The sequence below is a fragment of the Euprymna scolopes genome, chromosome 12 (assembly GCF_053919585.1).
Source record: "Euprymna scolopes isolate OS-2025 chromosome 12, ASM5391958v1, whole genome shotgun sequence".
In the NCBI taxonomy this organism is placed as follows: domain Eukaryota; kingdom Metazoa; phylum Mollusca; class Cephalopoda; order Sepiida; family Sepiolidae; genus Euprymna; species Euprymna scolopes.
This window is the reverse complement of record NC_136493.1, coordinates 50078576-50104779: the sequence shown is the minus strand read 5'-3', so window position 1 is coordinate 50104779 and position 26204 is coordinate 50078576. Positions and strand designations below refer to the sequence as shown.

The window sequence follows — 26204 nt, the reverse complement described above, 5'->3', positions numbered from 1 at the left end:
CTTTGGGTCATTATCTTGCATGAACCACCAACGACGACCAAGTGAGAGCTCTTTAGCAGAGTCTTTCAGGTTTTCATCCAATATTTTAACATAATCTTCCTTTTTTATGCTACCTGTGACCTTAACAAGTCGCCCTGGTCCAGAGGCAGCAAAGGATCCCCAAAACATCAAACTGCCTCCACCGTGCTTCACTGTGGGTGTGGTGTTCTTAGGCAGGAAAGCTTCGCCAGATTTTCTGTAAATATAAGACACTTTATTATGGCCAAATAATTCTATTTTCGTTTCGTCAGTCCATAGAACACGTTTCCAGAATGCAACATCTTTATCAATATGACGTTTTGCAAAGGCTAGCCTTGCTTTCAGGTGCATAGGCTTCAATAAGGGAGTCTTTCTCGGACGACATGCTTTTAAACCAGCTCTCTTCAAAACTCTACCAACTGTATGTCGAGATACATTCACTCCAGAGGTGCTCTGTTCATCAACAATCTCCCCAACAGAGATCCTTGGGTTTTGTTTTACTTGTCGAACAATTTTCCGTTCATCTCTTGGGGAAAGAATCCTTTTTCTCCCTCTACCCTCTAAACTCATAACGTGGCCTTGCGATTTGAACTTGTTTATTATGGCTCTAACAGTGGATTTGGGAAGGTTTAGCTTCTTTGAAATCTTATCATAGCCCTCCCCATTGGTATGGCATGCTACAACAAGCTTCCTGACGTCTTCGCTGTGTTCCTTAGTTTTAACCATGGCGATTGAAAATTATAATTTAGTCACTTATAATAGTTTAAATAAATCGCTATCTAAAAATTATCTGAAAAAAATTATTCACTGAATTAGCGTTAAACAAGCATAATATGGCTATAAAAAAGTTCAGAAAGCACGTAAACCGGAAATTGATTGATATTATACTGATACTAAAAGAAAAACAAAGCCGTGCCAATAATTTTGAACAAGGGTTTTTTGCAATTATGTTTGTTGTTCCTTTGTTATTTATTTTTTCTAAAATCCGATTGCTGCATCGGAAAGGCCAGTTAAAAATACATAATATACTTTGTTATTTTCTTTAATTTAATCCCTTTTTTAGAATTTATTAGACAAAATTTAACTTTTATTTTACCGTGCCAATAAATATGATCATCACTGTATATTTTAAAATTAACAGATTTTATACCACCAGTTTCTAGCTAAGTAATAAGGATGATAAAACAAGGTGGGGATAAAAATAAAATATTTAAACAGTTAAATAAAGTATTTGTTCATTATCCTGATGCTTTTGAATCGTTTACGATTAACCAGAATATATTAATAAAAGAAATCCAAAACTATATTAGCAATGTATAAAATGTATTTATAATTACATATAATAAATTTATATATAAAAAAAATGTATATATGTAAAAATATTTTTAACCTTTATATATCTAATTTTAAATAAATACGAATGTAAATATACTAAATACTAATCATAGTGGGGGGGGGTGATAAGTAGTTAAATGGATTAATCCTAATCTTATAAATGCAAGACTGATAAATTAAAAAATATATCCATTTTAAATGTGGAAACTGATGAATCACACAGGTAAGAAATTCATTTTTATAGTATGAAAAGGTTAGTAATTGCAATTAAGAATAGGAAATTGGATCAAATGTTTGTAACATGTCTTCTTCCTAAGATTAAGGGTAGTCGTGTTTGATCAACACTGCTGGGGAGCCATGATGTAATATACTGTTTTGTTTTTAAATCCCCGAAACAGTGTTTCATGGTAAACAACTGATGATCCATTGAAAAATAAATTATTGGTACTATAGTAAATTCGAGAGCGAGTTGATGCAGTGATTGCAGGTGATTAAATGACTTACTGACTAGTTGGTTTTCTAACGAATGATAAATTTTTTTTTTTTTGTATAGTTTTAAAGGTTAAAAACTTCAAAGACTATATATATATATATATATATATATATATATATATATATATATACATTATACAGCACGTCGCCACATTTATACCTCTTGTATCAACCAGAAAAGTTTGTTTACATGTTTACAAAAAGTTGAGTAAATTTTTATTGACGTGTTCATCTACTGAGTGAATTCTTTTGGTGTTTTTGTCCTCTTTCAGCTCTTGATTTGGCCTTCATAACATTTCCGGAAATCACACCACTCATGTCATTCCCTCCATTGTGGTCAGTGCTGTTTTACCTGCTCCTGGCTCTCACCAGTTTCAATAGCATCCTCGTCCTCACCCAACTTATCGTCTCCTGTCTAGAGGTGCTCTACCCGATGCATGAACGTCGGCATTACAAGATGTTCTGGTTGTTTGTGATTTGTGTATTGATATTTATCTGCTCCTTATTTCTATTAACTCAGGTAAGTAATTATTTTAGTTACCTCTTGCCCACTGTGTTAGAAACAAGGTCAGAGTTGAGTTCAACTAAAGTGTTTTTGTGGAACGAACTGGATTCAAAATTGGCGCATCCCAGATTTTCAGTTCGTTAAGATTAACTATTTAGCCAGTGTCACCTCTGATAAGTATCATATATATTTTATTTATTTTTTATTATTTAATTATTTTTATCATATTAAACAGTAATCCATAGACATGCATTTTTTGAGGTCCCTACCTCTCTTCTTTTGATTATGTCTCTAGGAATCGAACCCGGGACCATGCCTGTGTCACGTAAAATATTCCTTTGTAAAATTCTTCTTTTTCATCGATAAGAGAAGAAAGACTATTTTTAAGATCGTCAAGCCAAAATATCAGTTGACGTGATATTGTAAACAAGTACAGGCGGAATTTGATAAACAACATTATCATTATTATTTTATTTATTTTATTTAATTTTTTTTTTTTTTTTTTTTGTGAATTAGTCCACCGGGCAAATTATTCCTCGTAATATATAATATTCAATAGAGGATTGATTATGCAATAATACACCCACAATCTGCATAGATTAAAATATCATGTTTAAGCGTATTGCACGACCGGGCAACGCCGGGCATCCAGCTAGTATATATATAATGATGAGAATAATGGAAATAATATTCCAACGAGATAGAGAGAAGAAAAAGGAATAAACCAAGTTATATACCAATCAACATTTCGTCTTTATTGTAAGACTTCTGGGTGAATAAATTGAAGAAAATAAAATGGCAGTACAATATTTGAAAGTATATTTGTTGTGAAAAGGATGACTTTGTTCTATTTCAGAACGAAAAGATTCGTTGGAAATTTAAAAAAAAAAAAAAAAAAAAATGTTATAGCGTTGTGAAGAGAGTAAGATTTTTTAAATTTCAGTTATACATCCACATTTGAATTTTAACTACCATATTTATTCCTAAAAGAATATAAATTACATCATATCTTTTTTCAATATATTAACGGCTATATGACGTTAAAAAAATATGCGTATTACTGAATGAATATATATTTCCAAGACCATGGCTGAATCGCTCGAAAATGATCTTTAGTCTGTAGTGGAATCGAGTCAAAAATGGATGGTCACATGTAATGTTACCATGACAGATCTCTTTTACAACCCTTTCAGTGGCCGGAGTCATTTGGCAGCACACCATCCATCAAGCAGTCTTCTCCTTTAAAAACACTCGGCAGACGTACCCGGAGGACAGAAGACACAGTAGAAAGGAGCGCCAACTATCCCCAGCCCCAAACCTAGACCAAACCCTAACCTTCAGCTGTTGCAGGCGAGCCTACTCATCTCGTATTGGACTCGTGTCAGTTACGAGCATGTCTACAGAAAACATGGACAAGGCCCTTCCTAGATCTTCGTTCGCAAAGCCAAGCCATGAATAAGAAGCCTTTCTTTACAATCACCAATTGTCATGGCTGATAACCCTGTTCTTGGTTTAACATTCACTTCCAACATGAATTGGAATATATTTATAGAAGATACTGCCAAGTCTGCTGCAAAGGTGAACTCCCTCTACTTGGCTCGAAAGCTTCTTACACCTACTATCATCCTATATCTCTATGTAGGCACTATTCTCCTATGCATGGAATATTATTGCTACATTTGTCTTGATATACCAACCACTAGTCTCTCCCTTTGGACAGGGTACAAAACCTAACAGGTCCCGCACTCACAAGCAAGCTCCAGCCACTGGCCCATCATTACAATGTTGCACATCCCTGTGCTTGTTTTACCAATACTTTTACAAGGTGTTTTTTTTTTTTTTTTACTTTTTTTTAAAGGAACTTACTCGTACTTCATGCAAATATCTCCCCGCCCCCAACAAACCCAACTAGCAGCAAAATCTCACCCTTTCACTGTAGACATCTCCAGATGCTGGAAATCTTTATATTCTATACCAAAATACAGAAATTTAGATGTAATGTGAACAAACATGTCTTGTTTGGAGTGAATAAAAGTAACAAGAAAATATATTAGTTGGTGCATAATATTCAAAAGCAAATTTCAAGTTAAAATGGGAGTACTTCAGAGTTCTGTTGCTGTGGTTTATATTTTACAGGTTTTGTCCTAGAAGTTTTGTATTGTAATGTAATAATTACATGTAGTGTATGAAAGTCATGCAAAGAAACAAAGAAATTCGACACCAATTTTTTTGTTGTTGTTGTTGAAAGAAAAGGCATTTATTACCGGTCGTTTCCACACCAAGCTGCCTGATATGTATTTCCCAAGCCAACGACACTCCAACTTTTCCACTTGGGGTCAATTAACAGATTTTTTTTTAATCTGCAGCTATAACCAGCTGTAATTCGTTCCACTGTATACGGTTGTCTAAAAATCTTGTTAAAAGTTTGGAGGATAAACGAGTCCTGCATCTTGCTTAAAAGTTCCTGTTGTCCGGCCACATGGTTAAAAACACTCTGCCGTGCTTACACATGCCTTTTCTCCTCCTGCATCAACACATGCTTTTTTTACTTCTCTTTTTCCGATCCCATTGTGACGTCACGCTTGTGCCACAACTTAGTCATTTGCATATGTGTCAGCAGCTTTGTTACAGTATGAGTTTTTTATTTTTATTTTTTACTTATCAAGGCCCGAAGGCCACTCAAGAATAAAGGTTAATGAATATAAGGTGGTAGCTTAGTAATCATTAATCGTATAAATTGGGTAAAATTTGATTATTTATGAGGACGGCTCGACAAGATTTTGTTTACATTGGATTTGAAGGCTACTATGTTGTATTCAACTGGGAAGTAGACCAGCGGAGCAGTGTTCCACATGCGAGTAGTTCTGGGAAAGAAACTTTGTTCATGGAATCTGTATTCAGATTTAGGCACATATAGAGAGTGGGGGAAATCATATATAGTGGTTGTAGCTAGTTTTTTGTGAAAGTTTGACGAGGGGGATCATAGACTGGAGTTCAGTCGAGTTGTCCATAGAAGATGCTTTATGCTTATGATTTGGTGTTTGTCTGTGAAACAATGGAAGGCCTACTCGTTAAGTTACAAACTATGGAAAGTAAAGGTTTGAAGTGAATGTTACTAACAACAAAGTGTCAATCAATCATTGTGTTGGAAAGCACCCAGAAAGGAGACTTCGTTGGTTTGGTCTCATAGAAATAATGAATGGGAGTGATTGTATTATTAGTTATAGAACAGTTGAGGTAGCAGGGTCATTTAGTAGGGAAAGACCACGGAAAATATGAGAGGAAGTGATAAAAACGGATTTGAGAGAAACAAGGATAAATAAAGTCATGGTCAGAGATAGGTGAGTTTGAAAGCGAGTTTCTAAACACTACTTAACAGATAACCAGACGTTTATCTGAATATTATTATTATTCAGAACTCACTTGGAGTTCTCACACAGGTCATCATCAGTGATTACTCATTAATAATAACTAGTGGTGTTCCCTCAACTCTGAGTAACAACAAGTCTCTCTGGATTTTCATTAATCTTTACCTCTTTCAATCATCACTGAAAATGATTTAGCGTTATTGCAACAGCTGTTTACCATTGATTTCTTGTGGGCGACAACCATTGGTCTTCCCTGGGATTTGAGTAGGAATAATCCTTTTCAAAACCCCAGTACTCTCTGCATCTTCCAGTGTAGGTCTGGTTAGTGATCTCCCTCCTCGGTGTTTGCATCCTCCTTAGCCATTCATGATTATTTTGTGTATTTTGGTTTGGGGAGTAATTTATAAAATTTCTTGTTTCTGTTACTATCATTTTTGATTTTCATGTTTCTATCATTACTTTTGTTTATCATGTTTCTATCATTACTCATACTCACTAATTGCCCACTGATAATAACTGATGGTATCCCCTGAAGTTTGAGTGACAAGTTTCCCCGAATTTACAATACTCTCCACCTCTGCATTATCACAATAGCTGCTTACCATTTATTTCTTGCTGGCAATGACCATTGTTTTCACTGGAATTTTTCAATCAGTTTTCATTCGGAAAAAGGTCTGCTAAGGGATCAAAATTGAAAAATTGGTACGTGGGGGGGGGGCATCGGATTTTTATCTGTTGTCAACTGTTTCATGATTGTGCATGCATAAATTGTTCACATTACAGTTTCCTTATATTAATAATAAGCAGGTTCGAAAACACATTTTAAAGACCGTGGCAAGCTGGCCTGATGGTTACCTTACTTGACTCATTGTCTTTAGGTTTTGGTTTTGATCTCAGCTCGAGTACTTTTTTTTTTTTTTACTTACAAGAAGTGAACTGCTTAGAAAAAAAAACATAATACTCACATACACATGTCTCAGTTTCTTTCCATTTTTTTTTTTTACTTTTTTTAAAGGAATTTAACGTTCATTTAACACCGGGCAACACCGGGTACATCGGCTAGTGAGTAGATAATAATAATAATAATAATAATAATAATAATAATAATAATAATAATAATATAGCAGTAGTAGTAGTACTATATTGTACTTCTGTCGGTAAAATAATAATGATGATGATGATGATGATATAGCAGTAGTAGTAGTAGTAGCAATAGTAGTAGTTGTAGTACTCACTAGGAGTTCTCACACAGGTCATCATCAGAAATTGCTCGCTGATAATAACTGATGGTATCCACTGAAGTTTGAGTGACAAGTTTCCCCGAATTTACAATACTCTCTACCTCTTAGTAGTATTTATATAGTACTTTTGTCGGTACACATGCAAATAAAGAACAAACTAATTTCTTCTTTTTTGTTCCAGGCTGATTTATTCACAGACAAAACCATGGATGTGTACATTCCATATTGGTCACTGCTGTTAATCTCTTTCTCGGAGTGTTTCGTCCTCATGTGGTTGTACGGTCCCAAAAAATTTCTGAGAAATATCACCGATATGACCGGAAGTATCGACCGATTCTTTTGGAAATGGATTTGGAGAGTTTTCACACCGCTCACTATTTTGGTAAGTTAAACAACTTCTTGAAATTATCCTACTTTTCAGTAAATAAATTGCAGAGATTTCCAGCACTTCTAATATATATATATATATATATATATATATATATATATATATATATATATATATATATATATATATAAAGTAGTAGCGCGTGTGTGTGCACACACCACTGAAGCGATCTATGGGAATCACGTTATCCACACAAGTGGACACACAAACACAAACGGATTACCTTAAGGCAAACACTATTATCGCCCCTTCAACTCTGGTAATATCATTCTTGGCCACAAGGGGGCGACAACCATCTTCACTTCCGGTTTGTATCTTTCATTCTCTTTCTTTGCTGGACATCAAAATGTGAAGATGTAACGTTCTCTGGTCAGGCGAATGCCAGTCCGCCTCTGACCAGTGAAGGAGAGAAGACAACGGCGAAGCCGTCCGCTCTCCAAGTCCCAACCAAATCTCCACAAATCAGCTAACCTGATCACGTGACTCACACGCAATCCAATCAGCTGATCTGGACTTCTGGTCTGTGTCTAACTATAATATTTAAACACTTCCCTCTCTCTCTTGGTCCATTCTTTAACAGAGAGTCTCCGGCTTCAAGGTTAGGGTCAAAGGTTAAGGTCATATTTGGTGCTAAGGATGGTGCACACTAAGTTGGGCTTCGCCATTATCCCAGGGACTGCTACCATGGTGCCGGCCAACTTCTTTGTGAATTTAAATCAGATCACCCTCCTCCACCCCCTGCGAAGTGCTGGTATCTTTGCTAGTTTCATGATGAAGAAAATATCCTCCACTCTATAATGAAGACCAATGTGTATTTATTTGTATATGTATAAATATCAATCTGTCACAAAAATTAGTGAGTAAAAACGTGTTCTTTCTAACCCTGACCTCATTTCAAATGGTGATGCAAGGACGCAATATGTTAGACCACTTGAAATGGATTTAGAAAAACATCCTTCATATTAAATCCAAAGTCAGCAGTGGACATACTTTTTCTTTATGTCATCAGAAATTATAATAATTTATATATAAAATCATAAAATTACTGAGATAATCTTCTCTCTGGCCGACAGTATGGATTTAGGCTAACCCGTTCTACTGTAGACATTATAACAGCCATCTCTGACTGTAAATGGGGCCTGCTAGTATATAAATAAATAAAAGGAAAAATAAAGAAAAAAAAATATATTATTATACGGTATAATCTAATAATAATAATAATATATATATATATATATATATATATATATATATATATATATATTATAATTATTATTATTATACGGGATAATCACTGAAGTTAAGCCTGGTTGGTACCAGATGGGTGACTATTTGGGAATTTTAGGCACTGTATGTGCTCGCCGTTTACCTTAAGGTTTGTTTCCAGTTGTCCTGAACATACACTTCACTTGCCACAGGTATTTAACAATGTTGACTCAGGAGAGGTGTGGTTGGAGATTGTACACCTCCTGCCACAAAATTTGCAGTAGATATCCATATTCTGTCAAAGACTAAAGGAGCCTTATATATATATATATATATATATATATATATATATATATATATATATATATATATATATATATATATATATATATATTTGTTGTTGACATACATCAATTAAGTTATATACCTCAGATTAGTTTGTTGTCAAATTGCGGCGTTTACTATAATCGTGCAGGCCTATCCTGGATCGGCAGGCTCTATTACATTTGCCACATATGTAGATAGATTCTAGTTCTCCTCTTCCTTCATAGCTGATCTCCCTTCTCCCCACTGTTTGGTGCATGTTTTCACAGCACTTTTCCAGCGGCTGAAGTTTCAGTCACAGATTCCCAGCCTGCTGGATCGATTCCATCTTCTCTCATTTCTAGCTTGCCGACATCATTGTAGCATAGGACAGGTATTATATATATATATGTGTGTGTGTGTGTGTGTGTTTGGTGACTTTAATTTCCACCACAATAATTAGCTCGGTTTCTTGAGTTATACAAATGCCGCTAGTAGCAACACATATAGCTTTTCTATATCTTATTCCCTTACAGACTGTTACGTTCCCGACCTGCCTCCATGACATACAAAGATCAGCAAGCCTCACTTCTTGATCTATTCTTAACTTCAGTGCTCTAGGATTGTATTACAAATACCCACAGTCCGCTTGGGAATTATGATCACCTTATGATATTTGTAGACATTAAACTTAATTCTTGACCCCATAAGTCAAGTACAAATAGACAAAAAAAATGCTAGACATCATTATAAGAGTAAAATAGCCACATCTAAGTGAATGCATACCAAAATAACTATAAAATGCATAGAGTCACAGAAAATAGGAACTCGCGATTTCTAAAAAAATTATATTAGTGTAGTAAATAGTCAACTCCATCTTAGATTCTACAAACCACGATTTCCCTATGCAGACAGAAGCCACACTTGATGATTTAGAAATCACTCCTTCTCATGTCCATGATATCATAAAACCTTTGACACACCAAAGACATGTGGGCCTGATCTCATTCCTGCTATATTGATTAAGAAATGCTCAGCTGAACTAGCCCATGTACGTTCTAAACTCTACAAGAAATGCCTTGCTGAATCTTGTTTCTATGATAGCCGGAAAATTGTCTCTGTGGTACCAGTGTACAAGAATTCTCGTGAAAGAACTGGCCTGCTCAATTATCGCCTCATCTGTCTCCTCCTCATCTTTACTAAAATCTTTGAGTCATTAATCAATCATGCACTAGTCAACCAACTTGTAAAAGCTAATCTTCTCTCTGATCGACAGTATGGATTTAGGTAAACCCGTTTTACTGTGGATATTGTAACAGCCATCTCTAACTGTATATACCATACACTAAATGAGGCAGAGGAAGCTAGAGCAGTAGCCTTTGATATATCCAAAGCCTTTGGCAAAGTCTGGTATGAAGAGCTTCTAATGAAAATTAAATCATACGGTATTACTGGACGAATGCTAAATATAATGAGACCTTTTTTAGGCAAGAGAAAAATCCAGGTTGTCCTTCATGGATATACATCCAAACAACATAATATTAATGTGTGAGTGCCTCAGAGGTCGGTCCTTAGACCTTTATTATTCCTGATGTTCATAAATTACTTCCCTGATAAAAGTGTATATGAGATGAGTATATTTGTGGATAACACAATGCTGTACAAATATCTAAGGCAATGACAAAATCTTTAGAAAACGACTTCCAGCCAGTAGTGAAATGGGATCGTAAATGATACTATTAAGACTTCTTTCCTTTAACTATTAAGACTTATTTCCCTTAACTATTAAGACTTATTTCCCTTAACTATTAAGGCTTCTTTCCCTTAACTATTAAGGCATATTTCCTTTAACTATTAAGGCATATTTCCTTTAACTATTAAGGCATCTTTGCTTTAACTATTAAGATATCTTCCCTTTAACTATTAAGACTTCTTTCCTTTAACTATTAAGACTTCTTTCCTTTAACAATTACAAAAACGTTCTCAACCACAGCCATTACAAATAACACCCTATTTGAGAGCTCATCCTTCAAACTCCTCGGCTTAAAATTTACAAGCAACATGAACTGGAACAAATACATTCGGGACATTTACAAATCTGCTGTAAAGAAGGTGGGTTCCTTTTTTCTTTTTTTTTTTACATATGGTTTTACTACTTATCAAACCCCAGAGGTTACTCGAGGACAAGGGTTAAAGAGTATACAGTAGTCAATGGGACAATATCATAATAATCGTTAGTAGTGGAAATTTGGTAAATTGGATTACTTAAGAGGAAGCACTTGTTTACATTGGACTTGAAGACGACCATGTTGTAGTCAACTGGAAAGCAGGTAAACGGAAGACGGTTCTACAGGTGAGCAATTCTAAGAAAGAAGCTTTGTTCATGGAATCTACGTTTAGGTTTAGGCACAGATAAAGAGTGGGGGAAACTATTGATAGTGTTTTCAGGTAGACGAGTTTTTCTCATGAAAGTTTGGCGAGTGGGAACCATAGATTGAAGCTGAGATGAGCATTTGCCATGAAAATAACAATAAAGCAGAGACAGGCTCACAACATCTCTTCTGTGAGAAAGAGGTTGCAGGGAAGAGAAAAGGGCATCCCCCTACTAGGCTACAAAGTCTATTTTGAACTTTGTCAAGGCAGGATAAGGTCTTTCTAGAAACTCCTGCCAAAATGTGGCAACAATACTCCATCCTTGGTTGTACTTGGTTCTTACATAGGTTGAGAATTGCATCAGCAGTGAGATATCTACTGGATCGATAGAAGGATCCCACCATTTTTCCAGCAACCTTGGTAACAGATTTGATGCATGTGTTCCATTTCAGATTAGGAGTAAAGTTCTAGCCCAGAAGCTTGTCAAAACATAGAGCCTCCCCAAGATTTATTCATTTCAATTGATGTCAGATGGGGATCTCTTTATCGTGCTAGAAAATTACTCACATATGAGAGTATTCAGTAAATCAACAAAGCCACCATTTGCTCATGCATGGAGTATTGTTGCCACATTTGGGCTGGTGCATCAACCACTACTCTCTCCTTCTTAGGATTCAAAAAAGAGTTTCCAATCTAATAGATCCTGCACTATCAACCAAACTTCAACCTCTGGCCCATCGCCGCAATATTGTGTCCCTGTGCTTGTTTTACAAGTATTTTAATGGAACATGCTATGATGAACTTATAGCACTTCTACGCCCTTGACGTACATACCCCCAACTGATCCGTTTGGCAACAAAATCCTACCCTTTCACTTTGAAGGTCCTTAGATGCTGGAAAGTCTTCTACTCTAATAGTTTCTTCCCACAGACTTTAAAATTTCTCCCCTCCTTTCTTGTTCCCTGATCGTACTGACATGGAGAAGTTTAAATGTAATGTAAACAGACATCCCATTCATCTATCTCCTCATATAGTCTCCTGCTGTAGACATGGCCCCAAATAGTAGCCCTTTATGTTAAGGTGACAATATGCCTTATTTGAGGTGAGCAAAAAAAAAAAAAAAAATATATATATATATATATATATATGAGAGAGAGAGAGAGAGAGAGAGAGAGAGAGAGAGAGAGAGAGAGAGAGAGAGTGTGTGTGTGTGTGTGTCCAAAAAGTCACTGAAGGGTTTTGAACTTAAATAAATTCATTATTTTTTGATGATATTTTTCTGTAATTTGAACACAATCTGATTAAGACGTTAGGAATTTTTTTTTTTAAATGCAAAATTCAAACAATCTTTATTTATGAAAAAATAGTGTCTTTTAAATGTTGCCCATTTGCAGCTTCGCATTTCCAAAACATTATTCATGACAGATTGCAGAATCTCTGGATTGCGATTTAACTCCTTTATTTCATTCCTGGTATTTTTCTTCAAGCCTTGCAGGGTTTGGGGTTTGACGTTTTGAGATCTGCCAGCTCGCAGAACGAAACAAGGGAGTTTTTGGATGCTCTTTATATATATATAAAGTTGAGTTTTTTGTCGCACTTACAATGATATTAAAAGCCTACCTTTTCTATTTAAACATTTTTAAAACAAACTTCTTAATATATTCAGTTATGGATATTCATAAAGGTTAACTAATTTGCATATTCATTTGAAAAACGAATTTCATTAATTTTTTTTATTTTTATGGTTTCTTATTAGATGATTAGCTTCATTTAACTATTTTTACGTTCAGTTCTATTTACGCATAATTTCTGAATTGGGCATAATTTCGTAGCATTTATATTAAAACTTTTCTAGTAAACACACAAACACGCACACGCACACACATATATATATATATATATATATATATATACATATATATATATTGGGAGAGGTGTTAGTCTAGCGGCACTGATGAGTTGTGAAACAACGAAACAGGTCTGTATGTCGATGACTAAAATATATTTTATAAAGCTCCCCTCTTCGGTAGAGCACTCTCGTAAATTATCTTACTCGCTACTTAATTTAGCTGAAATAATGCGAAGCTCGCGATTTGTTTACAAACAAACGTTTGAGCCCTCTACGAGTAGCGGACGGATGTTTATTTAAATAGACGTTCGGACAGTTTAATTTCGGCCACCGATTCCGTAGTCAAGGGGTAGGACTGCCGACTGTCATCACGACGGTTCTAGGTTCGATCCTCGGCTTGGGAGAGGTGTTAGTCTAGCGACACTGATGAGTTGTGAAACAACGAAACAGGTCTGTATGTCGATGACTAAAATATATTTTATATATATATATATACAAAAGTGACATTGCTGTGTGTGTGGAAAGTCTCTACCAAATTCCTCTCTGAATTTTTGGTCTACAGTTGTGGATTCAGAGGATTTTGACCTGTTCAACTATTTCATTTTTGTTTTTAGAGGTCAAAGCTGAAGAAAAACAAACCAAAAATAACAGTTGACCTTGGCAGGAGAAAATCGACCAACTTGTGTGCATGTTTACGTATACATTTTTAGCTTGAAGTCGATTAATTTTTAACATTTTTTTAATTCATCTGGCAGAAGCTAAGATGGTAACGACAATGGCTGAAGTGCTAAGTAATGACTAAGGCTGAAGTGCTGAATGTTTTGGCTTTGATTCTAGCTGATGGCACCAAAGTCATTTTTTTTTAACTTATGAAATCATTGTTATATATATTGGGTACAATATAATAAATATTAAATTTACTCTATAATCATCATCTGCATGGACTAAAATATCATATTTAAGCATATTTTACGAGCTGGCAACACCAGGCGATCTATCTATCTATATATATATATATATATATATATATATATATATATATATATATATATATATATATATATATATGAGCTGTGAACCAGTACTGTATGTGGATGACTATAATGCTTCCTATCTTAGGTTGAGCATTTGGGAAGTGATATAAAAATTACTATAAGCATATGAATCGATGCTCTTTGTGTAAACAAATTGAGCTTAGGTATTTGGACAATGTCAAAATATTGTTACTCACTGCCTGCATGCAGCAGCTGTATAGCGCAACGGTTAGAAGCTCCAACTGTCGTTTGGGCGATTAGGTTTCGATCCTGGCTTAAGGCAGTTGCTTGTCTAGCCACACTGATGAGCTGTGGATGACTATATATATATATATATATATATGTTCACGTTCAGTTGAGAAGGCCTTCCCTCTGTAAGCAGAAGGAATGCTCCTTGAGTTTGAGCATGATTAGTCCCTAGGATCTTCGAGTCTTATAACGTTGCTGTATTTTAATAGCTTTCCCCATTTTCTCCCCCCCCCCTCTACATAACGTAACTCAACGTGATTTTATTTGTACATATTTTCGATTCCCATTCGTTTTTTTTTGTTTTTTTTTTGTTTTTTCTCCAAAACAAATCCCTGGGTACAGTTTTGATAAAGCGAGGGCGAAACCGGTCAACTGACTCCCCCATATTTTTTTCTTTTCTTCTTTTCACCCCGTTAACTTTATTTTAAACATTGACTTTATTTTAAACGTTTTAATCATGAATTTAAGTCTTCCCTTCATGATTGCGTTATATATATATATATATATATATATATATATATACACACACACACATTGCAAAGCATACAGTTTACTAATAAAGTAACAGGTATTTTTTGAGTGGTTAATTTTCAGCTAGGAAGTTAGTGGCGTGTATCATATAGCAAGGGTAGGGGGCGATCTATCACCCCTCATTAACAAACCTTTCTCTGTGTGGTCACTTTGCATGACACATGAGCCAGGTGGATCAGGACATTACAAGTTGGATTGCCAACAGCTGAGACAAATATAGGCAGTACACAAACTGGACTAACATCGACTAATTTCTCCCCCTACGTTTTTTTTGTTTCTCTTTTTTAAACAATGGTACTGGAAAAGTGTAACTGATTGATATAGAGAGGAAGAGACTAAAGTACTTTCAGCAGTCAACAAAATAACGACAAAGGACCAGATTTATAAAGGTACTGTAAAAATATAAATAACAAACAAAAAATATTTATAACAAACAAAACAAAAAATAACAAAAAATATTTATAACAAAAGAAGTTTATTGTTATATCTCTATCTTTATCTCTACTATGGTATAAAAGGAACTGTGTGTGTGTGTGTGTGTGTGTGTGTGTGTGTGTGTGTGTGTGTGTGTGTGTGAGAGAGAGAGAGAGAGAGAGTTCTCTATGGACTCGAAAACGGCTGGGCCGACTTTTATGAAATTTCATGCGAAGGTACTTTATGTGCCTGGCAGTGTTCGTAAATAGGTTCTGTGTCAGAATATCTTCCATAAATATCAATAACTGAAATAATCCGATGAAAGAAGGAGCAGGCGATTTTGATCAAAGTTAACAGCTTACGTAGTCTAACATCACACGTGCATTTGAGAAATTTTATTACCGCACAAGCCGAAAGGCTCGATATGTAAAATCAACAGTAGGTTCTTGGATATGACAGGGACGCATTCGGAATTAATGTTTCTGTGTAAAGCACAATAGCACCATGATACTTGAATTTTTTATTTTAAACTTAAATTCAAATCATTATCACCACACAAGCAGTAAGGTCAGGCATAGAAAATCAACAGTAGGTAGTTTATGACAGGAGCGCGTTCGAAATGAGTGTTTCTGTTTCGAGCACAACTGAAGCATGATACTTGACTTTTGCATTTTCAACTTCCATGCAAGCCATTATATATAAAAAAAATAATTTTATAAAATAAAAAGTAGGTTCTCTACAGTGCAATATAGACTACAATGTATTGTGGACTAAGTCATTGCGGAGAGGCATGTAAAGCTTCCTCCCAGTGCATCGTGATACAAAAAAAGTGGGTGTGGAACATTCGATGATCTTTATTCAATTTTGAGCAATGTCGAAACTCTTTGCTCGTGTGTATATATATATATATATGGTTATATTAATTTATCATGCTCAATGTAACTACAGATATATATATATATATTAGCGCATGGGTACCCGGCGTTGCCTGGGTTGACATGAAGTTCCGTTTGGAACACACCTGCTGTACTAATCATTTTCATCATGGGCAACGTAGATACCCCCACAACAATTTCAAAAATAAAGAACGGATAAAAACATGTAAATGTAATCGCCCCCAAAAAGAAGTATCTGATACCCTCTCCACCAGATATTTCGGCAGAAGAGATCACTGTCCTAAGAAAACTCACGATTTTGTGAACCTAAAAAAATAACGTTTAAAAACATTGTTTGCGTTTATTTTTTTATTTTGGTAAATGTGCAGTTTAGCGGCGTAAATTATTTGCCAGACAAAAAATAATAAAAACTATTTTATATAAAACACATTGTTAGACCCAAAGGCTGAAATAAAACCAGAAAAAAAATTAATTTTTATTATTTTTTATCATTTATATTTATTATCCGAGGCTGCTAAATTGGTTTTTAAATTTGGCCTTTCTAAGGTTTGGCAGATTGGCCGATGCAGCTTAGATAAGTAAGTAGGTCTTGCAGAAGAGCCTCGTTCTTACATTCGGAAAATTTAGGTTAACAACCGTTGAAGCTACCGAAAAGTAACCTTTTTGAATGAAAATGGATATAAACAATATTTTAAAAATTAATTTCTTAATTTTACTTAAAAACGAAATGTAAACATATATAAACAAAATATTTCAGAAAATAATTTCTTAATTTTAAATTACAATTGATTGTAAAGAAAAATTTTTGTAAATAATTATTGAAAAAATATTGCTAAGTGTTTACATTTCCTTGTGTGTAGGGCATTACCAACAAAAAGTGTCTTTTTTTTTTCATTGCACTTTTGACAAATGAGACATACCGGACCTTCCGCTTGTAAAATATTTTTTTTCTCTTAGAAACGCTTTCGCTTCCTCATAGTTTTTCGAAAATTGGCTCATGCTTTCTATATCCATCACACAAAGGATCAATAATGGTAGAAGCACTGGTGTCACATGTCACGTGACCTAACAGTTCAGATTTTTCAGAACGAGGCTTGTCTGTGGGACCTACTTATCTAAGCTGGACTAATTGGCCTTTTTTTAAGCGCTTTCATGAACTATGTTTTTAGCCACCATATTTTTTTTTGTAATAAAAGAGCGTAAAAAAGGCCAAATTTGGTCTTAAATGGCCCAATCTGTCAAACCTAAAAAAAAAAAAAACGGCCAAATTGTAAGGCGTGCACATTTAGTCTAATAAAAAATGATAAAAAAACATAAAAATGAATTCTTTTTTTGTTTTTAGGTCTAATAATGTTTTATATAAAAATAAATAGTTTTTATAATCTTTTTGTCTGTTAAATAATTTACGCTGCTAAACTACACATTTACCTTTATTTTTTTGTAAGGGCACTTTTTTTACTGGCTTTTTTTGTAAATAAAGAAAATTTTAGATTTGCTTTTTTTTAGGGATGGGGGCTTTTCGATTTGCTTTTTATTTGTCGTTTTATGTTTCTAATGTAACCCCCCCCCCCCCCGCCAAAGTTAAATTTTTCATATTTTGGGGTTTGTTTTGTTTATTAAATTGTTAGGTGAAAGTAGAGAATGGTCTCATAAAAAATAATTAAATTTATCGTTATTTTATGTTTCCAATGTAATTTCCGCCCCCCCCCCCACAAGAAAAATTACCGATTTCTGTATAGCCATTTAAGGAATAAAATAAAACAAACAAATTAAATCTTTTCAGTTTTTTTCGAAAGTGTTCTTTTTTTTTTTTTTTTTTTTTTTTTTTTTTTGAATATTAAAAAAAACCCAATAAAAGCCAAACATTTTCCTATCTACATGGGATTATTTTTCCAGCTAGAAACTTAATGAAATTACCAAATGATTTTATTTGGTGAACGTTTGTTTTTTTTATGCATAGCATCTAGGAGCAAACAACTCTAAAAACGGTTTTAAAAAAATGTCCCTGTTGGAAATAATAATTCCAAATAAATTAAATATATTATCAATATAAGTGTTGTTTAAATTTTATTACATAAATTTTACGCATATTATCGAATTTTTAATCAAACAAATGGTTGAAATCATTGCCAAAAAGGAAAATGTGATGAAAAAAAATGAAATCTGCTTCATTCAAAACCTTAACCCTGATCTAATAATTATTTTTTAAAAAACAAACATTTTCACCTGGTCAAAATGATAAGAGACCACTTTAATAAAATCGGCTAGTTTTGAAAAAAAATGAATACGAAAAGCTTTCTATGTTACTAAAAGCAACTTGTTAGTGGATAAAAAACATCTTACTAAATTATAAATAGCAAAAGGGAAACCATTATCAGAGTTTGAGAGAGGAAGGATCTTTGAGCTTAATAGAGGTGGATTCTCCCATAGATCCATTGCAAACGAAGTGAATCGTAGCAAAACGGTCATCACAATTTTTTAAAGAAATCCAGATCAATATAGGCACAAAAAGAGTCCAGGTCGACCAAAAAAAATAACCCCATCACTGGATCGCTGTATCAGAAGTTTAAAAAAAAAATTCCAGTATGAGCTCAAGTCGATTGAAAAGCCAAACAACAGCAGAATGTAGTCCTAAAACCATCAGAAGGCATCTGAAAATGAAGGGTTTCAATCATTTAAAGCGACTGCAGAAACTACGTCTTCTTGAACAGCACAAAACTAACCAACTTAAATATGCCGCCAAATACCAGACTTGAGATGAAGAGAAGTGGGAAAATGTAATTTTCTCTGATGAAAAAAGTTTAATCTAGATGGTCCAGATGGATTTCAACACTATTGGCATGATAAAAATTTGCCCAAAGAGACTTTTTCAACTCGGCATAGTGGAGGAGGGTCTTTAATGATCTGGGGTGCTTTCTCGTCAGCTGGGACCCTAAAGTTGCAAGTAGTGAAAGGCCGGCAAACATCATTGAAGTACATTTCAATGCTTGAAAATGTTTCTATCAGGACTGAAGGTCCACGTCTGTGTGGAAGAAATTGGCTTTTCCAGCAAGACAACGCTGCGATACAGACTTCTCGACAAGCACAAGAATACTTTTCTTCAAATAATATAGAATTATTAGATAATCCAGTATGTTCTCCGGACCTCAATCCCATTGAAAATCTTTGGGGATGGATGGCAAAAGAAGTGTTCAAAGGATGGAACCCAATATGATTCGATAAAGGAACTTTCTGATTCAGTTTTCAGTACATGGGATAAAATTCCTTCGCAACTGATAAAAATCTTAGTCGCAAGCATGCCAAAGAGAATTTTTAAAGTAATTGGTAAGAATGGAGGCTATATTAAATACTGAGACCCTTTTTAGTAATTTATAATTGCCTTTTGTTAGATAAATTATCAGTTGTCTTATCATTTTGATCAGGTGAAAATATTTGTTTTTTAAAAAATAATTATTAGATCAGGGTTAAGGTTTCGAATGAAGCAGATTTCATTTTTTTCCCATCATATTTTCCCTTTTGGCAATGATTTCAACCATTTGTTTGATTAAAAATTCGACAATATGCGTAAATGCTTACTTTCTTTAAGTGGTCTTATGATTTTGACCAGGACTGTATATATATATATATATATATATATATATATATATATATATATATATATATATATGGGGAAAATATGCTTATTCAATTATATTTCCCCCTTCTTTTATTTATGAAGCTCAATATATGTTTAATATAACTACAGATCATATACAAGTAAATGGCAAAAAAAATCTATATTTAAAATACATAGATATTGTTCATCTTACCGTTTATTTCTTTCAGCGTGTTAAAATGTTCAATATATCTATATATATAAAAATGTAAATGTTGGTTCGTTCGGAATTAATTGTCTAAAAAACCACTGGACGGATGGCTTCCACGTTTTGGTATAATATGTTTACTATATCCATGTGTGTTTTTATATATTTCTTTTTAATTATAACATTATACTTAATTTTGCTATGATAAATAGGTGGATTTCTTTGTACCGAGAGGCTATTTTTTTTATTTAGGGACAATTATTTATTACCGCTTCCTGTCACGAGACCAGTGTTACAATTTACAAACCTGCCGAATATATGTCAACCTATGTCACGGTAACATATATTGAGCGAGTTTTTAACAGTATTTTATCTGGGTTTTTATTTATAACACCTTTTCCCAAACTTACCGTGTTAAAGAGAGAATCAGACGCCATCTTGAATTTTCCAATACATCGGTAAACACTGTATGTTTTTCGAGCTGAATAAACATGTTACATTGAATAAAAACACGAAAAATATATCCAGTTTGGTAGAAAAGTAACTTATCTTGCTTTTGATAACATTTATTTGTTATATTTTTGTTTTTTGACAACGTTTTCGAATCTATGTGTACAGTAATACAAACCCAATATGTTACATTGAATAAAAACACAAAAAATATATCCAGTTTGGTAGAAAAGTAACTTATCTTGCCTTTGATAACATTTATTTGTTATATATTTGTTTTTTGACAACTTTTTCGAATCCCACCGACCACTCTAATTTGTTGGGGGGGGGATGTGATGTTGGGGTGCGCGCGCGCCCTAACATCACATCCGCCCCACCCCCCAATGTACAAAGTAAAATCTTCGGAAAATGTTAAATGGTGTTCTAATTGGTAAATGTCGGTGCGTTACTTACGGAAAATTTGAAAATTCGATATTCCAGGTAAAAAAAAAAAAAAAAACAGATAAATTAACCCCCCGTACTCCAATTTGGTGTGCTTTCCTTTTCTTATTTTATTTCTTTTTCAACTAATTTTAAATTTTCCACCCAAAAAGCGCTATAATGTATTTTTGAAAATTAGAAAATTCTATGTCCTGGAAAAAATAAATCCCCTCCTCCCAACGTAGTTTGCTTGGTGAAGCCGTCGTTTATGCTACAGTGTGCATGCGTGTAGCATAAACGGAAGCTGCAAAATGGTGGAAAGAAGTTCGTGGGTTCAGGGGTAAATACCATGCAAACGGTAAATTTGCCCCAAGTTTGACTATCAGATTCGTTGTCAGCGACCTCAATTACCTATAAAAAAACAAATTAGAGTGGTCGGTGTTCTGTAGTAGCGTATCTGGATATTTACCTTTTTTTTCTTGCTTAAAAAATAGCATTACTACAGTAAGTTAGGTAAACTGACTTTTTCGTTTAAAAATAGAATTATTTCCCTTTCGTTATTAACTTTTTTTTTTTTTTTTAATAAATATTTTGTGTTTTATATACATAAAGTACAATTGTTGAATGTTACTGTTTAGATTATATTCGTTTGGGGGGCACAATTAAAAAATTAAGAAAGATTAAAATGAAGCGAAATTTAAGTTTCCGTTCCATTTTTACAACAACCGTAAAACAGTGCATACTCAGCAAGTTTTATCGTAATTTATAAGCATATTGAAACACTAAATCAACATTTTATTTATTTTTTTGCATAATTAATAATAGAAGTATTTTTCTGTTTATTTTCTTAACATCTGTTAAAAAAAAAATAAATAATTTGTACATTCTCTTGAAAAAAAGAATCAAACTTTTCTCTACTTTCACATGTGTTCCATTTTAACAAACTGAGCCACAGCAACGCGTTGCTGGGTACAGCTAGTATATATATATATATATATATATATATATATATATATATATATATATATAAGCCATAATCATGCGATCACCAAATTTAACCGACATTGAGCATGTTTAGTACCAGATTAGTGACCGTTTGGGAATTCTATGCTCTGTATGTGCTCTCTGCTTATCTCGGCATTTGTTTCCAGTTGTCCTGTACATACATTTCACTTGCCACTGGTATTTAACAATGTCGACTCAGGAGAGGTGTGGTTAGAGATTGCGCACATCCTGCCACAAAAATATCATGCGCAGGCACTCCTTCGTCGATATCCATAGTCTGTCAAAGATTGAAAGAGCCCTTGCAGAAGCTCTTGTGTGTGTGTGTGTGCGCGTGTGTGTGTGTGTGTGTAATAAATAAGAAAGCAACTCCTATCATGGACGTGTATCAGAAGCAGAGATATGTCATCGAATTCCTGGCAAAAGTGCATTGAGAATGTTGGTAACTATGTAGAAAAATTCTGGAGCTCGCTTTAAATGGTACCACTTCTGTCTTCATAGCTCTTCAACTTTCTGAGTTAAAAAATAGGAGGCTTTACTTTTGGAACGGCCCCCATATTCTCCCTTCACGTTTTTCGTTTCTTCTCACTCTCAATTCTTAATCTATCCTATCTTATCTTCTATCCCCTCTGTGCCCCCCCCCCCGCTTTCTATGTTAATTTAACTTTTAATCTTAGTTCTCTTTTTTTTCTTTTTCGCTTTTCTTGTAATTTTCGTCTTTTTTTTTTTTTGTTCATTTCTTAAAGTATTGTACATTATATTGGGTGGCCCACTTAAAATGAGCCTATAATAATGTAGTAGAGAATATGAACATTCTCTTATTGTTTAAATTACTTGTAGCATTGTTTACATTACCTATAGTGTTATAAAAGATAAAATTACCTATAGTGTTATAAAAGATTACATTACCTATAGTGTTATAAAAGATTATATTACCTAAAGTGTTATAAAAGGTTACATTACCTATAGTGTTATAAAAGATTAAATTACCTATAGTGTTATAAAAGATTACATTACCTACAGTGTCATAAAAGATTACATTACCTACAGTGTTATAAAAGATTACATTACCTATAGTGTTATAAAGGATTACATTACCTATAGTGTTATAAAAGATTAAATTACCTATAGTGTTATAAAAGATTAAATTACCTATAGTGTTATAAAAGATTAAATTACCTACAGTGTTATAAAAGATTACATTACCTATAGTGTTATAAAAGATTAAATTACCTATAGTGTTATAAAAGATTAAATTACCTATAGTGTTATAAAAGATTAAATTACCTATAGTGTCATAAAAGATTACATTACCTACAGTGTTATAAAAGATTAAATTACCTACAGTGTTATAAAAGATTACATTACCTACAGTGTTATAAAAGATTACATAACCTATAGTGTTATAAAAGATTACATTACCTATAGTGTTATAAAAGATTAAATTACCTATAGTGTTATAAAAGATTACATTACCTATAGTGTTATAAAAGATTACATTACCTATAGTGTTATAAAAGATTAAATTACCTATAGTGTTATAAAAGATTAAATTACCTATAGTGTTATAAAAGATTACATTACCTATAGTGTTATAAAATATTAAATTACCTATAGTGTTATAAAAGATTAAATTATCTATAGTGTTATAAAAGATTAAATTATCTATAGTGTTATAAAAGATTACATTACTTATAGTGTTATAAAAGATTAAATTACCTATAGTGTTATAAAAGATTACATTACCTACAGTGTTATAAAAGATTACATTACCTACAGTGTTATAAAAGATTAAATTACCTACAATGTTTTAAAAGATTAAATTACCTATAGTGTTATAAAAGATTACATTACCTATAGTGTTATAACAGATTAAATTTCCTATAGTGTTATAAAAGATTAAATTACCTACAGTGTTATAAAAGATTACATTACCTACAGTGTTATAAAAGATTACATAACCTATAGTGTTATAAAAGATTACATTACCTATAGTGTTATAAAAGATTAAATTACCTATAGTGTTATAAAAGATTACATTACCTATAGTGTTATAAAAGATTACATTACCTATAGTGTTATAAAAGATTAAATTACCTATAGTGTTATAAAAGATTACATTACCTATAGTGTTATAAAATATTACATTACCTATAGTGTTATAAAAGATTACATTACCTATAGTGTTATAAAAGATTAAATTACCTATAGTGTTATAAAAGATTAAATTACCTATAGTGTTATAAAAGATTACATTACTTATAGTGTTATAAAAGATTAAATTACCTATAGTGTTATAAAAGATTACATTACCTACAGTGTTATAAAAGATTACATTACCTACAGTGTTATAAAAGATTAAATTACCTACAATGTTTTAAAAGATTAAATTACCTATAGTGTTATAAAAGATTAAATTACCTATAGTGTTATAAAAGATTAAATTTCCTATAGTGTTATAAAAGATCAAATTACCTATAGTGTTATAAAAGATTAAATTACCTATAGTGTTATAAAAGATTAAATTACCTATAGTGTTATAAAAGATTACATTACCTATAGTGTTATAAAAGATTACATTACCTATAGTGTTATAAAAGATTAAATTACCTATAGTGTTATAAAAGATTACATTACCTATAGTGTTATAAAATATTACATTACCTATAGTGTTATAAAAGATTAAATTACCTATAGTGTTATGAAAGATTACATTACTTATAGTGTTATAAAAGATTAAATTACCTATAGTGTTGTTATATTCCTAAATACTTAGGAAATAAAGACAAACGTGAGTTACACCGAGTGGTATGTGTAATGGGGTTTATTTATAATACAGAAACGTAAGGCTGCTCGCCTAAGGTAAATAGAAGTACATAGTAACAAGTATGGGGAAGAAAGTCTGATAATCAACACGTAAGACTATCCGTCTTACTGCGACTGCTTGTCTGCCGCTGTCTGCCGCTGTCTGCCAAACAGTCCAATATATATATACAGTTTGTAACCGGTGTATAGCCAGTTATGTTCCTTCACAACACCTCCCCCTGAAGCTGAAATCTTCCTGATTTTAGCTTAAATACCTCTTCCTTTTAGGGTCAGGGCTTAATCTCCTGGTAACTTTTCTCTTTCTTGCGCTTTTCCTTCTGGTCAGCGTTACCCGGGGTAAAGGTTTCTGTCCAGCCCGTATGGTCGGTTCAGGCGAAATATTCATTGTTTGCGGTACACACGCTGGTTTTGGTATATCAAAAATATCGCACAATGTTTCCATTGGTGTCTCTTCCACATTTGGAGACAGTCTGGGACGTATTTGATTTCTGTGTCTTTTGCAGACAAAACTTAATCCTTGGATGGTATAGACCATGCTCCCAATCCTTTTTTTGATAATACCTTCAACCCACTGATTTCGTCCATTTTGAAAATTTTTGAAATATACATTTTCACCTGGGGAGAAGCACTTGGTATTAAGGTTTTCTTTTTTGAAAACTTTCTTTTTCTCTGGTAGCAGCCTATCGAAGACAGATCTTATCTTTCTTGCAAACATTAGCTCAGCCGGGGAAGAATTGACATTATTATTAGGATTTGGTGTCACCCTGTAAATTGCTAAAAATGTTTGAATACATTGTTCGTCTGTGTCCGTAGTAAGATTTTTCTTAAGTGCCCTTTTAAACGTATCTACAAATTTTTCGGCCAACCCATTCGATCGTGGATGGTACACAGGTGTTGTCATATGTAGAATATTTAGTGAGTCACAGAATTCTTTGAATTCATGAGCAGTAAATGCTGTTCCATTATCGCTCACTAAGGTTTTTGGCACTCCAAAACGGCTAAAAATTTCATTAAGCGCACTCACAGTGTTTTTTGCTGTTGGATGTCTAAACTTAAATATTTCTGGCCATTTTGAAAAAGAATCTACAATAATCAAGTAAAAATAACCATTTATAGGTCCCGCATAATCAATATGCAGACGTGACCAGGGTAGGTCCGTCTTTGGCCATGGCGTCGTTTTTACTGGAGGATCTCGAGCTGCTAATTGACATCCTCTGCATGTCTTGACACATTTTTCAACTTCCTTGTCCATACCAGGCCAGTACACATATCCTCTCATAAGGGATTTCATTCTCGAAATGCCCGGATGACCTGTATGAAATTCCTTCAGAATTTTCCTCTGCAACGTTAGTGGAATTACGATCCTCTCACCATACATGAGCACATCTTCACAGATGGAAAAAGGCGTTGTTTGATCTACCTTTTTATTTTTTTTTATCCATCCCAATTGATTTTTCATTTTCTTAATGAAAATGTCATTTACTGCCTCTTTTTTTATTTT

The 26204-nt window shown here is 33.5% G+C and overlaps 1 protein-coding gene across 4 annotated transcripts in view; it reads left to right on the top strand.

The window, feature by feature from the left end:
• LOC145291281 (uncharacterized) overlaps positions 1-26204 on the top strand; it is a 682583-nt gene that overhangs the window by 461246 nt on the left and 195133 nt on the right. For all 4 annotated transcript variants that reach the window (XM_080136928.1, XM_080136924.1, XM_080136927.1 and 1 more), the window contains exons 10-11: positions 2118-2365; positions 7141-7341. In XM_080136928.1, coding sequence (XP_079993054.1) covers positions 2118-2365; positions 7141-7341 — 449 coding nt within the window. The remainder of the gene's footprint in view (positions 1-2117; positions 2366-7140; positions 7342-26204) is intronic.